At 41.9% G+C, this 16,914-nt stretch overlaps 1 protein-coding gene across 1 annotated transcript in view; it reads left to right on the top strand.

Moving 5' to 3' along the window:
• Positions 1-16,914, top strand: part of LOC129860421 (cadherin-related family member 1-like) — a 95,301-nt gene that overhangs the window by 19,335 nt on the left and 59,052 nt on the right. The window contains exons 7-10 of the mRNA XM_055930809.1: positions 837-956; positions 3,498-3,641; positions 10,939-11,017; positions 13,629-13,729. Coding sequence (XP_055786784.1) covers positions 837-956; positions 3,498-3,641; positions 10,939-11,017; positions 13,629-13,729 — 444 coding nt within the window. The remainder of the gene's footprint in view (positions 1-836; positions 957-3,497; positions 3,642-10,938; positions 11,018-13,628; positions 13,730-16,914) is intronic.

Here is a 16,914-nt window from a genome sequence, read left to right as displayed (position 1 = left end):
GACTTGTTAAGCACATTTTTACTTATTTAGGTTTGCCATAAAAAAGGGATTGAATACTTACTGACTGAAAAATGTCTTTTTTTTTCTACTTTAGCGGGATTTCTTATAAGCGTCCGGATTATTGTCCCACTCCTTGAATGGCAGCTCTAGCCTTTAGCTCAGTGCGGATGTTGCCTGAAATCCATTGCTTCTGGAACATATTCTAGTCTCTGCTAGCAAAACAGTCGTGTGTGTGTGTGTGTGTGTGTGTGTGTGTGTGTGTGTGTGTGTGTGTGTGTGTGTGTGTGTGTGTGTGTGTGTGTGTGTGTGTGTGTGTGTGTGTGTGTGTGAGTGTGTGTGTGTGTGTGTGTTTACACGCACATGCACTTGTCTGTATGCACACACGAGTATGTAGTTATTGGGCTCATCAGCCAGGGATTAAATCACATTAATTCAATTAAATCAAGTTGTGTGAGGTATTGGTGGCTTTGGCCAGAGATGGCGGGGAATGTTGGTGTGCACTTTGTGTGGAGACGTGCTATTAGGAGCAGAGCATAGCTGGACACACCAGCCTTTTACCTGCCTGCCCCTATTCAGGGCATATGGCCTCTTTATATCCAAACATAGATATGCATATTTTGTATTCACTCTATGTCCAAATTCCCATGGTCCTTAAAGGGGTAGTTATTTATTTATCTGATTACTGGCATGATATGTCTGCTCACGTTTACCTTAGTGAGTGGTGATGGTGGGATTTCAGGATGTAGAGGCTTAAGGATTGAAAGGCTCTTTGCTGTTTGACCTCATCGGTGTGTATTTAAGCTTTTAATATTATGCCTTTCTTTCTGCCATGACAGACTAATGGTCAATCCAGTAAATTTGCCATAGACCGACACAGTGGTGTGCTGAGGATCAAGCCCGGGGAGACGCTGGACTATGAGAGGTCGACAACACACTTCATCACAGTGGTGGCCAAGGTAATGGTCGTTGCCTACCACTGATAACACTGATAACCCTGCAGTATATCATGCATTGGCAAACACCATGCTCACTCTTTATCACCTTAAAATAAGGAATGGGGTACTGAATCCTCATGATATACAAGATATACATGAAGTTAAGGAAAAATAAATAGCACATCACTCAACAAAAATAATGTCACTGTGGATAAATCTAGTATCGTGTCGTTTGTTGTCGTTAATGTGATGACATGCTATTTATTAAATAATTAACTATGTTTATAATTTCATGGTTAAATTCATCATATAACCATTAACTCAGAAACCTGGGACACCACGGGAAAAGTTGAGTTATCGTTTCCCAAATTATATCAGAATATATCGATTTCATAGCAGTCACTAATGAATTAATTTCCTCATCAGTCTCATTCAGAACGTCGCATAATCTGCACAAACCCAGGTCTCACTAATCATTCCGAACCACACAAATTGAGTTGATTATTTATATACTAACAGGCTAAATGATACAATTAGATACACATACACAAACGGTCTAGGTTATTGGTTAGAACTTAGTACAATGGCAACAGGTCCTTAGCGGACCAACACAATATGACACGTGTTACACAAGATGGAGATTTAAAGAAAGCGAGAGAAAGAGCAAGCGAGAAATTCAACACTTGGATATATTTGTAAACTTAGTTTTAGCCCTTGCCCCAAACAAACTGCCACTCTTATGGGTAAAATGCAATGCATGTATTTACGTATTGAAGGTCCTTGTTGGGTATCTTTTTGTGGGCCGAGTTCCGCTTAGTGGGATAGGTTTGGCTGACGCCCTGGCTGACGCCCTGGCTGACGCCCTGGTTTGGCATACGCCTTCAGGTGTAAGTCTCTGATTGTCCACACGATGTCACAATGTTCTTTCTCTTAGTTGTCTGTTTCCTTGCACTCGTTCTGTGAGTCGGCTTCTGAGGAGACTAATCACCCGTGTCGATGCTCCCAGCATGGGTAGGAGGGCCATGTAGACAACCGGTGGCTTGAGAAGAACAACCGGGTGGTCCTGCTTGAAATTACCTTCGTCGATACAGTAATCAACCTTAGGGTTGATTGTTAAGAGATTCCGTTGTCCTCTTCAACTTCATGTTGCGTTTTGGTGTCACGACTACTCGTCTGTAGTGCGTGGTCAACTTAGTCTGATATGTAAATTCTTAACTCACATGTTTTATACACCAGGGAAGAAAGGGGTGTTTCCGTCTTTATGACTTGCTCTCTGGGTTCTCTGCGGCATAGCTAGTTACGATGCAAGGTATTACAATATACTATGTTCTTATTAGACAACTAAAATCACAGCCTCATCGTCACAAAAACATTCTCTTTGATATGGATATTTTCTACACAACGTCATGCACATATTATGAAAACTATAGTTACAATGTTTCCGTTATAACATCTTCATTTAACTTTGAATGACATCACAAAATCAACATTCATTTTCATATTCCATCTATCATTGTTACCACCATTTTGGCTGATGAAATATAATGTCCCAAAGTCCATTTATTGCATGTTACAGTTCTGAGGTAGCCTCTCCCTAAGGCACACACAGACATTCCAATCCCCAACACTAAAGGAAAAATGATTAGTCTGCTGCCTTAGAATTTACGAAGGGCGTGAGGTGTCATAAACCACTCCCCCATCAATCCCTCTATACCTCTCCCCCTCTGCGGGAGGGAGAGATATCTCTGTAGAACTGTGATCTACTGTAACCTGATCCTCACAGGCCAGTCATGACACTAGGATACAGGCATGCTAGTGTCCTGGGGCCTCATTTATAACCATTGCGCAAATTTCACACTACTACATTTCTGCCCTGCGCCATTTCTGAAAAGTTGGCGCACGTACAAACATATCGAGATTCATAAACTTGCCGCAAACCATACATACGCATGTTTCCCGTTATAAATATTCTGTATGACAGTAACGCCCTTCATCTACTGTATCATTTGGAACTATTGCCATCAGGCCACGGCATGCAAAAGACAAATTGTTGTTCAATATTTAGTTAATCAATAGATTAATACATTTATTTGTCCTGTCCTGGTATACGTTCAGAGATTAAATAGGCAATGATGTCGCGCTCCTATCGCACAGAATTACTGTACCCTACACATACTGTGAAATATTTTACGTAAGCCACGGTCTATTTATTGTGTTGGCAGAATCTTTAGCAGTAATTTATAATGTATCTGGAAAGAGAAAACAATAGCAAATTGTCATGGACCTTTCAGCAGAACGTTTGAATTCAACAATGTTTTCCATCGACATTTCCCCCAACGTAAATATGGATGGACTGGCCGCGCCGCGAATTCCCGAAACATTGTAGGGCACACACTTCCAGCAGCAGTATGATCCACCTTGTTTTCTCTACTGTTGATTGTGCTGTTATCTTGTGCGAAATCCTTCTTGAAGGATATATTTTATCTAAATGAAGACATGATCTTTTAAATTAAATTGCACAAAATAAGGCTGTATAATATGGGATATTTGATTCTGTAACAGGATGGTGGTGGGAATTACAACGGGAAAGAACAGGTGATGTCATCCTCTGCCACCTTGACAATCAATGTGATTGACACCCAGGACACACCCCCTAGCTTTGTCGGGACACCATATTTCGGATACGTTTATGAAGTGTCCATACCAGTAAGTACAAACATGCACAACTCTCAAGATATCACACTAACATGACACACACACAAGAACACCGTACAATTGTATAACATTTCAACAAAAATGTAACCATGTCATTAGATTTAGGCTAATTTAGGCTAATTTCGGGATTTTTAGTGCATCCCGCCGACAGGAATAAACATCTCTCCGGGAAGAAGAAGGGTGGGGGTGTATGTTTCATGATGAACGACTCATGGTGTAATTGTAATAACATACAAGAACTCAAGTCCTTTTGTTCACCTGACCTAGAATTCCTCACAATCAAATGCCGACCGTATTATCTCCTAAGAGAACACTCCTCGGTTATCGTCACAACCGTGTATATCACCCGGCAAGCGGATAACAAGACGGCCATCAAGAAACTTCACTGGACTTTATGCAAACTGGAAACCATATATCCTGAGGCTGCATTTATTGTAGCTGCGTATTTTAACAAAGCTCATTTGAGAACAAGGCTACCTAAATTCTATCAGCATATCGATTGCTGTAAACGAGCGAGTAACACGCTCGACCATTACTACTCTAACTCCCGCGATGCATACAAGGCCCTCCCTCGCCCTCATTTTGGCAAATCTGACCATGACTCCATCTTGTTGCTTCCCTCCTATAGGCAAAAACTAAACCAGGAAGCTCTGTGCTTAGGTCTATCCAATGCTGGTCTGATCAATTGGATTCCACGCTTCAAGATTGCTTCAATCACGTGGACTGGGATATGTTCCAGGTAGTCTCAGATAATAACATTGACGTATATGTTGACCTAACCAGAAACTGTGGATTGATGGCCGCATTCACGCAAAACTGAAAACTCGTCCCACCACATTTTAATCATGGCAAGGCGACTGGAAATATGGCCGAATACAAACAGTGTAGTTATTCCATCCGTAAGTCAATCAAACAAGCAAAGTGTCAGTATAGAGACAAAGTGGAGTCGCAATTCAACGGCTCAAACATGAGACATTTGTGGCAGGGTCTACAAACAGTCACGGATTACAAAAAGTAAACCAGCCCCGTCGCGGACATCGACGTCTTGCTTCCTGACAAATTAAACAACGTCTTTGCCCGTTTTGAGGATAATACAGTGCCACCGACGTGGCTCGCTACCAAAGACTGTGGGCTCTCCTTCTCTGTGGATGACGAGAGTAAAACATTTAAACGTGTTAACCCTTGCAAGGCTGAAGGCCAAGATGGCATCCCTAACCGCGTCCTCAGAGCATGCGAAGACCATCTGGCTGTGTGTTTACGGACATATTCAATAAATCCCTATCCCAGTCTGCTGTCCCCACATGCTCCAAGATGGCCACCATTGTTCCTGTTCCCAAGAAAGCTACGGTAACTGAACTAAATGGCTATCGCCCCGTAGCACTCACTTTTGTGTGAAGTGCTTTGAGAGACTAGCCAAGGATCATATCACCTACACCCTACCTGTCACCATAGACCCACTTCAATGTGTTCACTGCCCCAATAGGGCCACAGACAATGCAATTGCCATCACACTGCACATTGCCCTATTCCATCTGGACAAGAGGAATACCTATGTAAGAATGCAGTTCATTGACTACAGCTCAGCATTCGACATCATAGTACCCTTCAAAATCATCATTAAGCTTGAGACTCTGGGTCTTGACCCCACCCTGTGCAACTGGGTCCTGGACTTCCTGACGGGCCGCCCCCAGGTGGTGAGCATAGGAAACAACATCTCCACTCCGCTGATCCTCAACACTGGGGCCCCGCAAGGGTTCGTTCTCAGCCACCTCCTTTACTCCCTGTTCACTCATGACTGCGTGACAATGCATGCCTCAAAGTCAATCATCAAGTTTGCAGATGACACAACAGTGGTAAGCTTGAATACCAACAACGACGAGACATCCTACAGGGAGGAGGTGAGGGCCCTCGGAGTGTGGTGTCAGGAAAATAACCTCTCACTCAATGTCAGCAAAACAAAAGAGATGATCGTGGACTTCAGGAAACAGCAAAGGGAGAACCCCCCCTATCCACATTGACGGGACAGCAGTGGAGAAGGTGGAAAGTTTTAAGTTCCTCTGTGTACAGAAACCCAGCCTAAAACCCCAAACAGCAAGCAATGCAGGTGTAGAAGCACGGTGGCTAGGAATAACTCCCTAGAAAGGCCAGAACCTAGGAAGAAACCTAGAGAGGAACCAGGCTATGAGGGGTGGCCACTCCTCTTCTGGCTGTGCTGGCTGGAGATTATAACAGAACATGGCCAAGATGTTCAAATGTTCATAGATGACCAGCAGGGTCAAATAATAATAATCACAGTGGCTGTTGAGGGTGCAACAGGTCAGCATATCAGAAGTAAATGTCCGTTGGCTTTTCATAGCCGATCATTCAGAGTATCTCTAACACTCCTGCTGTCTCTAGAGAGTTGAAAACAGCAGGTTTGGGACAGGTAGCACGTCCGGTGAAGAGGTCAGGGTTCCATAGCCGCAGGCAGAACAGTTGAAACTGGATCAGCAGCACGGCCAGGTGGACTGGGGACAAACAGTTATTTTTTTGTTTCATCAGACCAGAGGAAATGTATCCAAAAAGTACGAGCTCTGTCCCCATGTGCAGTTGCAAACCGTAGTGTGTCTTTTTTATGGCAGTTTTGGAGCAGTGGCTTCTTCCTTGCTGAGCAGCCTTTCAGGTTATGTTGATATAGGACTTGTTTTACTGTGGATATAGATACTTTTGTACATGTTTCCTCCAGCTTCTTCACAAGGTCCCTTCTGTTGATATGGGATTGATTTGCACTTTTTCCACCAAAGTACGTTCATCTCTAGGAGACAGAACGCGTTTCCTTCCTGAGCGGTATGATGACTGCGTGGTCCCATGGTGTTTATACTTGCGTACTATTGTTCGTACAGATGAACGTGGTACCTTCAGGCATTTGTAAATTACTCCCAAGGATGAACCAGATATGTGGAGGTCTACAATTTTTTTTTCTGAGGTCTTGGCTGATTTCTTTTGATTTTCCCATGATGTCAAGCAAAGAGGCGCTGAGTTTGAAGGTAGGCCTTGAAATACATCCACAGGTACATCTCCAATTGACTCAAATTATGTCAATTTGCCTATCAGAAGCTTCTAAAGCCATGACATCATTTTCTGGAATATTCCAAGCTGTTTAAAGGCACAGTCAACTTAGTGTATGTAAACTTCTGACCCACTGGAATTGCGATACAGTGAATTATAATTGAAATAATCTGTCTGTAAACAGTTTTTGGAAAAATTACTTGTGTCATCCACAAAGTAGATGTCTTAACCGACTTGCCAAAACCATTGTTTGTTAACAAATTTGTGGAGTGGTTGAAAACTTCTGACTTCAACTGTATATCAGACCGTGTACGAAGGGTATTTCCCCAAAAACGTTTTACTTTTCTAATTATGTTGGTAACCGGTTCATAATAGCAATAAGGCACCTCATGGGTTTGTGGTATATGGCCAATATACCACGGCTAAGGGCTGTGTCCTACCACACCTCCTCGGGCCTTATTGCTTAATCAAAGCAGTCAAACAAGTTATAATCGACATCCATTGATGGAAAATGATCTACCGAGTTTAAGGTTGCATCTGACCCAGATGGTTTAGCACCTTGGACTCAGTGAAACCTGCAGGTAGAAACTTTGTAGCGGGGTAGGGGGAAAAGATGGAGAAGCATCGGGGATAGTTGCATTAGAAGAGGTGGGAGATTAGGAAATGTTGGACAGGCAAGGATGCAATGCTGAATCAAATAAGAATCATGACATAATGAAGTGGTGATTACCTTCTTTGGGGTAGGGGGCAGTATTTTCACATCCGGATGAAAAGCGTGGCCAGAGTAAATGGCATGCTACTCAGGCCCAGATGCTAGGATATGCATATTATTAGTAGATTTGGATAGAAAAAACTCTGCAGTGTCTAAAATTGTTTGAATGATGTCTGTGAGTATAACAGAACTCATATGGCAGGCATAAACCTGAGAAAAAAATCCAACCAGGAAGTGGGAAATCTGAGGTTGGTCGATTTTCAACTCAGCTCCTATTGAAGATACAGTGGGATATTGGTAATGTTGGTAAGGCTTCCACTAGATGTCAACAGTCTATAATATAATAATAATATAATAATCTATAATCTAATAATCTAATAATAAATAATAATCTATAATAATTTACAGACTTACCTTTGATGATCTTCATCAGAATGCACTCCCAGGAATCCCAGTTCCACAATAAATGTTTGTTTTGTTCGATAATGTCCATCATTTATGTCCAAATTCCTCCTTGTTGTTCGCGCGTTCAGTACACAATCTAAACTCACGACGCGCGGGCAGGTCAAGGCAAAAGTTCAGCTGAAAAGTCATATTACAGTCCGTAGAAACATGTCAAACGAAGTGTAGAATCAATCTTTAGGATGTTTTTAACATAAATCTTCAATAATGTTCCAACCGGAGAATTCCTTTGTCTTCAGAAATGCGAAGGAACTCAAGCTAACTCTCACATGAACGCACATGGTCAGCGCACGGTCAGCTCATGGAAGATATTACTCAACCCCCTCTCATTCGCCCCCAGCTTCACAGTAGAAGCATCATACAAGGTTCTAAAGACTGTTGACATCTAGTGGAAGCCTTAGGAAGTGCAACATGACCCCATTTCCACTGTATCTTGGACAAGCGAAGAGTTGAAAAACTACAAACCTCAGATTTCCCACTTCCTGGTTGGATTTTTCTCAGGTTTTTGCCTGCCATATGAGTTCTGTTATACTCACAGACATCATTCAAACAGTTTTAGAAACATCAGAGTGTTTCTATCCAAATCTACTAATAATATGCCTATTCTAGCTTTTATGGCTTTGTAGCAGGCCGTTTACTCTGGGCATGCTTTTCATCCGGACGTGAAAATACTGCCCCCTACCCCAAAGAAGTTAAGCATGTCACAGTTTAGGTCACCTAGCAGCACGACCTCTGAAGATAGATGGGGGGCAATCAGTTCACATATGGTGTCCAGAGCACAGCTGGGGGCAGAGGGTGGTCTATAGCAGGCGGGAACGGTGAGAGACTTGTTTTTAGAGAGGTGGATTTTTTTGATTTTTGAGACTCTGAGATTTCAGAGTTTTTGGTGGTCTTCCTAAGCCAGGATTCAGACACGGCTAGGACATCCGGGTTGGCGGAGTGTGCTAAAGCAGTGAATAAAACAAACTTAGGGAGGAGGCTTCTAATGTTAACATGCATGAAACCAAGGCTATTACGGTTACAGAAGTCATCAAAAGAGAGCGCCTGTGGAATAGGAGTGGAGCTAGGCACTGCAGGGCCTGGATTCACCTCTACATCACCAGAGGAACCGAGGAGGAGTAGGATAAGGGTACGGCTAAAAGCTATGAGAATTGGTCGTCTAGGACGTCCGGAACAGAGAGTAAAAGGAGCAGGTTTCTGGGGGCGATAAAATAGCTTCAAGGTATAATGTACAGACAAAGGTATGGTAGGATGTGAATACAGTGGAGGTAAACCTAGGCATTGAGTGATGATGAGAGAGATATTGTCTCTAGAAACATAATTGAAACCAGGTGATGTCATCGCATGTGTGGGTAGTGGAACTGAAAGGTTGGATAAGGTATAATGAGCAGGGCTAGAGGCTCTACAGTGAAATAAGCCAATAAACACTAACCAGAACAGTAATGGACAAGGCATATTGACATTAAGGAGAGGCATGCTTAGCCGAGTGATCATAAGGGTCCAGTGAGTAGTGAGGTTGGTTGGGGTCACGCCAATTCAGACAGCTAGCCGGGCCATGGGTAGCAAGCTGGCAGAGGATGGAGGTCTGTTTTTAGCCACCTTGTGCGTTTCCGTCGGTAGATTAGTGGGGTTTCGTGTGGTAGAGGGGACCAATCCAATCGGCAAAATAGTTATAGTTATAGTGGCCCAAGAAAATTGTCCGATAGACCTATTCAGATAGATGTTTGGAACTCAAGAGTAAAAAGTAGGGGTATGCCGCCATGGCAATACTCGTATTCGTAGTCGTACCCATAAATTGACAGTTGACAGTCGGATTAGGTGATACTCGTGATATTCGTGTTAATATGCGTAAGTAGATGTTGGAAAAATACCTTCCTGCACATTCTCACAGTCACTGCAAAAAGCTGCAGATTAGGAGTAGTGCAAGGAGGGGTGTGTGTGTCCTCAACATGCAGCGGGCAGCCTAGTTTGCTATCAGTCAGTCAGAAAGCCCATCGGCGGTTCATATTTTTTCACAACCCTTGTCTCGCTTGTTAGATATTATGCACATTGATAGCTTGATAGCAAAGATCCTCTCCGTGTGATTCATCTTGGTGTCAGGCAGCAGCAATCTAAAAGATTAGAAAACAGATCAGATGAATTTATGAAGCGACTGGGGGAGTGATTTCTACTTATTGCACATTGAAAAAGTCCAGAAATTCCTTTATGTTGATGTATTCTTTCAAATCCAAACAGTTTCCATGTTGATTTAAATGACATCGTTTGGAAATGTATCGTGTTTTTTATTGTTGTTGAAATGACATGGAAATGCTGTTTCAACCCGTTTGTAACCAGTGGGATCTCTCTCTGCAGTCTCTTAGTAGCCCCATGCTGTGTTTTTGCGGTGAACTGCTCCAGGGGTATATTCACTACGAACCAAACGGAAGCAAACGGAAGTAAACGGGATGAAACAGGGACCTACCTGCATTTGTCCAAAATAAACTCTAGTTTTTGCTGTAAAATGTTTTCTGTTTGGAGTAAAAGGTTTACATGACAAAACATTTTGCAACTTTATGCTACGGTCTTTGTCTAATGAATCTCCTTATTATCAGTATGAAACAGCCTAAACGACAAGTGTAATTGTAAACACTGAGTGATGTTGCATGTGTTACATTCAGCAAAAACATTCAACTATTGAACTATCATGTCAACTATATTTCTGTTTTTGATGTTGATGGGAATTCATAAACTAAGATTATATTCATTCAACGCCTCATAATATGGACGATAGAAAATAGATTTTGGGGGAGCATGGTATATATTGCGCAACTGGTAACATGTAGACTGAACAAAAAAAGTATATTTTATAGTATTAATATATATTATTTTTCTCTATTTCTTACATATACATCTTCATTATAGTCCAACGAGCAAACTGTTACCGTCCATGTAGCTATTGGAGAGGAAAACTCCAGCTGTATTTATCCTGAATGCCTCTAAGGCTTCAAAGCTGATTACCAATCCTGTTTTACTGGTAATTACAGAGATTTGTTTCATAGACTATTCTAATAACACTTCTGTCCTCAGGGTTCGGAAATATTCACAGTTTTCGCCAAAGATGGAGACCTAGGAATGCCCAAACCAATCCATTATTCCCTCGAGAATGGTAAGCGTCAACAGTTCTCCAGTAGGCTTTCTATGGAGTATCTCTGTATACATTGTTTATTTACATTGATTTACCATGATATGTGCTCATTTTATGTGATATAACGTACCAAAAAGCCTGTTGTATGTCTGAAGTCCTTCACATACCCCTCGTGATGAAGGCATTCAATGGTCTGCTTCTAAAATGTAAACACATGACATCGTGATCTGCTGTCAATGTGTTGAGGAGCTACGTCAGCTCCCAAAGAATGAAATGAGACTGTTTCTGAGTGCACTTCAAATATGCATCATGCAGTTCCTCCTTTTTGAATAGTAACTTCATGCTGTTCAACATTATATCAACTTTGAAATTGCATATAAATGTACAGAAAAGAAAACAACATGATTAATATTCTCAGTTGATTTGTATGTTTACACCTCCGAGACTTATGGCCTCTGACTTATAATCACACTACAACCTGGAATTAAAATAGATTTTTTGGGGGTTTGTATCATTTGATTTACACAACATGCCTACCACTTTGAAGATACAAAATATTTTTTCTTGTGAAACAAACAAGAAATAAGACAAAAAAACGGAATACTTGAGCGTGCATAACTATTCACCCCCCCCCCCCCCCCCCCCCCCCCAAAGTCAAGAATTTGTAGAGCCACCTTTTGCAGCAATTACAGCTGCAAGTATCTTGATGTATGTCTTTATAAGCTTGGCACATCTAGCCACTGGGATTTTTGCCCATTCTTCAAGGCAAAACTTCTCCAGCTCCTTCAAGTTGGATGGGTTCCGCTGGTGTAGAGCAATCTTTAAGTCATACCACAGATTCTCAATTGGACTGAGGTCTGGGCTTTGACTAGGCCATTCCAAGACATTTAAATGTTTCCCCTTAAACCACTCAAGTGTTGCTTTAGCAGTATGCTTAGGGTCATTGTCCTGCTGGAAGGTGTACCTCCATCCCAGTCTCAAATCTCTGGAAGACAAACAGGTTTCCCTCAAGAATTTCCGTGTATTTAGCTCCATCCATCATTCCTTCACAGTCCCTGCTGATGAAAAACATCCCCACAGCTTGATGCTGCCACCACCATGCTTCACAGTGGAGATGGTATTCTCGGGTTGATGAGAGGTGTTGGGTTTGCACCAGATGTAGCGTTTTCCTTGATGGCCAAACAGCTCATTTTTAGTTTCATCTGACCAGAGCACCTTCCTCCATATGTTTGGGGAGTCTCCCACATGCCTTTTGGCAAACACCAAACACATTTGCTTATTTTTTATTCATGCAACGGCTTTTTCTTGGCCACTCTTCCGTAAAGCCCAGCTCTTTGGAGTGTACGGCTTAAATTGGTTCTATGGACAGATATTCCAATCTCTGCTGTGGATCTTTGCAGCTCCTTCAGGGTAATCTTTGGTATCTTTGATGCCACTCTGATTAATGCCCTCTTTGCCTGGTCCATAAGTGTTGGTGGGCGGCCCTCTCTTGGTTTGTTGTGTTGCCATAGTCTTTCAGTTTTTTAATAATGGATTTAATGGTGCTCCTTGGGATGTTCAAAGTTTCTGATATTTTTTTATAACCCAACCCTGATCTGTACTTCTCCACAACTTTGTCCCTGACCTGTTTGGAGGGCTCATTGGTCTTTATGGTGCCGTGTGCTTGGTAGTGCCTCTTGCTTAGTGGTGTTGCAGACTCTGGGACCTTTCAGAACAGGTGTATATATACACTGAATGTGACAGATCATGTGACTCTAAAGAGTCACGGTTTTGTCTCACCAGGGGTGATGCTCAGATTCGCGTTTATCATTGAAGGAATGAGTGTTACGCCAAGGCCTGTACTCTGGAGCGGGATTGATTTGGAGGTGGAGGGTCCGTCATGGTCTGGGACGGTGTTTCACAGCATCATCGGACTGAGCTTGTTGTCATTGCAGGCAAGCTCAACGCTGTGCATTACAGGGAAGACATCCTCCTCCCTCATGTGGTACCCTTCCTGCAGGCTCATCCTGACATGACCCTCCATCATCAATGCCACCAGCCACACTGCTCATTCTGTGCATGATTTCCTGCAAGACAGGATTGTCAGTGTTCTGCCATGGCCAGCGAATTCCCGGATCTCAATCCTATTGAGCATGTCTGGGACCTGTTGGATCTGAGGGTGAGGGCTAGGGCCATTCCCCCCCAAAAATGTCTGGGAACTTGCAGGTGCCTTGGTGGAAGAGTGGGGTAACATCTCACAGCAAGAACGGGCAAATCTGGTGCAGTCCTTGAGGAGGAGATGCACTGCAGTACTTAATGCAGCTGGTGGCCACATCAGATACTGACTGTTACTTTTGATTTTGACCCCCCCTTTGTTCAGGGACACATTATTCAATTTCTGTTAGTCACATGTCTGTGGAACTTGTTCAGTTTATGTCTAGGTTGTTGAATCTTGTTATGTTCATACACATATTTACACATGTTAAGTTAGCTGAAAATAAACGCAGTTGATAGTCAGAGGATGTTTCTTTTTTTGCTGAATTTACTTAGGAAAAAAAGTGCTAAGAGTGTACAGTATACATATTATAGTACATCCCTACTCCCTATGACATGTTCCTACCGTACTGTGATATCTCTCCTCTTTCCTATGCAGGTACAGATGGTGTTTTCAGCATCAACAAAACAAGTGGTGTGATTAGTCTGCTGACTTACCCTATCTATCTGAAGAGGGACATTTTCAACATGAAAGTCAAGGTAGGTTTATGTAGCCACACAATAAGACAAAACTGTAGGCTATAATATACTGCTCCAATAGGAGTTGTTTTTCTGTTTGTTATGGAATGTGTTCATCGTCACTGTAATTCTTTTGTGTAATCTCAACAGTAAAACACTGTAGAATGCACAGTAAAATTAATGTGTATACAGCATTGAATTATGGGTAAAATGCTGAAAAATACTGTTATTAACTGTAATTGGAAGCCTCCTGTAAAAATTACTCTAAAATACTGTATTTCTTTACAGTAATAATTTATGCCTACTGTAGATTCAAATGATCAGTTTCAGGCGCGAACGTCATGCTGTCAGGTGAGACATATGAAGCTCAGACTATTTTAGTAAATATCTTTTTGAAGCGGCTGTGAAGTGGAAGAATATTTTCAACTTCTGCTGGGTAGGAATCTTGACTTGTTTATAAGTATCTTTATTGCTAGACAACGTTGAATTACTGCATATTTTCTTAGCTAACCAAGGTAGCTAGCTGGCTTAAGTTCGCTAGCTATTGTAAGAAATTGTAATAGAGACTGGAAACTAGTAATAACAACATTTCAACATAGCCATCTTTTATACAAAATACACATACTCCTCATTTCTCTTGGACATATGCTGGACTTATTAAAATGACAACCACAGACACACACAACTCCCCTCCCCCATGACAACCACAGACACACACAACTCAAGGTTGGAGCACAAAACAAAGAACTATCTCAGGAACCAATGGAACGTTGACACCAGGCCTGATCAGGACTACCCAAGACCCAGATCGACCAATCGGAAGGCCAGACTACCAGATCAACCTACTTTGCTTGTTGTCTATATAAAACTGTACAACTGTTGAAACTACCTCTTTTCCGGACGATTCCATACGAATCAGACAGAAAGAGCCGTGCCGCACGCTTTGCTTAATATTTTTACACTTGAATAAATGTGCCTTATTATACAATTATACACCTTGTCCTATGACTCCTCTTGTTCTCCTGTCTCCAGTAAACGTTTTATCAACACTATCCAGCTAGCTAGCTCAAGTTGATGCAAGCCATTTTGGTCTGCTCTAAATTGCTCGTAAATATCTTGCTGTGAGACCTAGAAGAAAATCACCCAGATAATATTTGTGGTGATGATAGGCTTTTAGGTACACCGCAGCCTCTGAGTGCCATAGAGAATAAACTGAGTGCAGATTGGTGACGCTGGGTTTTCACCATTATTACAGAGAAAATGTTTCTAGCAGTTCAAAAGTTATTACCCATATTTTCAGAGGCACAATGTTTTTTTTTCAGATAGATGGGCTGTATTTTACACATAATCCACGTCGTGGACCGTTAAACTACTTGTGAGCCGCTAAACCCAATGAATGAATGACTACTCCACCGGTGTTGTATCGAGGTGCCTGCCAACCTAAGGTGTTTGCCACTAGGAAGCTGTAAATCAGTGTCTCTCGCAGTAGCTAGTAACATGGACAATTGTTTTCCCTCCCAGGATTATATTTAAAGTTGGATAGCAGCCTACACAACAAATAACTAATAGAGGTAGCCAACCAGATGTCACCGTGATACAGTCTACTCAATGAATGCCAAGAACACCAGGACACAGTGTCCTCCTTTGCTGTCACAGCCCTGTGTGATTCGGTTCGCTCGGCTCTCAGCTGCACAACATATGTCATTGTTTTGCAGGCCAAGAGTGTCCATTATAGCCTCTCCCCGCTAACCATTTGTTTAATGTAAATAATGTTGTTCCATAATTTTACAGTTTTAGCTTTTTCACTTTACTAGTAGTATGCAAACATTTGATGGCACAGAAAGAAAATAAAATGTTGTGAGTCTGGTAAAATAATCTGTGGTATTGTTGTAGGCTTTAGCAATGTTTTATTAGTTAGCTAGTATTTTGAAGTAGGTGTATCTAGCTGTCTCTTTTTTGTATTTGTTCAATGCCTTAAAATCATTTTAGGATAAGCGTCCCGCAAGCGGCACACCACGATAACATCTGTTGAAATTGCAGAGCACAAAAATTCAAATTACAGTATTATAAATATTTAACATTCATAATAATACAAGTGTTAAACATCAAAGTAAAGCTCAACTTCTTGTTAATCCAGCCGCTGTGTCAGATTTCAAAAAAGGCTTTACGGCAAAGCACACCATGCGATTATCAGAGGACAGCACCCCGCTTACAAAAACAAACATTTTCAAGCCAAGTAGAGGAGTCACAAAAGTCAGAAATAGCACTAAAATTAATCACTTACCTTTGATGATCTTCATCTGGTTGCACTTACAAGAGTCCCCATTACACAATAAATGTTTGTTTTGTTTGATAAAGTTCCTCTTTATGTCCCAAAACTTCAGTTTTGTTGGCGTGTTTTGTTCAGTAATCCACTGGCTCAATGGCGGGCCATCAAGGAAAACGCCATGTCTTGCGCAAACCAAACACCTCTCATCACCCTGAGAATACCATGTTTTTCATCTGCAGGGACTGGGAAACTGGTCAGAATTGAAGGAATGATGGATGGCTCTAAATACAGGGATATTCTTGAGGGTAACCTGTTTCAGTCTTCCAGAGATTTGAAATTGGGACGGTGGTTCACCTTCCAGCAGGACAATTACCCTAAGCATACTGCTAAAGCAACACTCGAGTGGTTTAAGGGGAAACATTTAAATGTCTTGGAATGGCCTAGTCAAAGCCCAGACCTCAATCCAATTGAGAGTCTGTACACCAGCGGAACCCATCCAACTTGAAGGAGCTGGAGCAGTCTTGCCTTGAAGAATGGGCAAAAATCCCAGTGGCTAGACCTGCCAAGCTTATAGAGACATACCCCAAGAGACTTGCAGCTGTAATTTCTACAAAAGGTGGTTCTACAAAATATTGACTTTGGGGGGGTTGAATAGTTATGCATGTTCAAGTTTTCAGTTTTTTTGTCTTATTTCTTGTTTGTTTCACAGTAAAAACATATTTGCATCTTCAAAGTGGTAGGCATGTTGTGTAAATCAAATGATACAAACCCCCCAAAAATCAATTTTAATTCCAGGGTGTAAGGCAACAAAATAGGAAAAATGCCAAGAGGGTGAATAATTTCGTAAGCCACTGCAGCTAGATAGTTTACTGCTGTGGCTATTCACCTTGGTACACAACAACTTCTGATTGAGAGGAAGCATGAACACCACCACCAA

This window comes from Salvelinus fontinalis, chromosome 8 (genome assembly GCF_029448725.1).
Source record: "Salvelinus fontinalis isolate EN_2023a chromosome 8, ASM2944872v1, whole genome shotgun sequence".
NCBI lineage: Eukaryota > Metazoa > Chordata > Actinopteri > Salmoniformes > Salmonidae > Salvelinus > Salvelinus fontinalis.
Note: the sequence above shows the minus strand (reverse complement) of the source record. Positions and strands in the feature narration are given on the sequence as shown.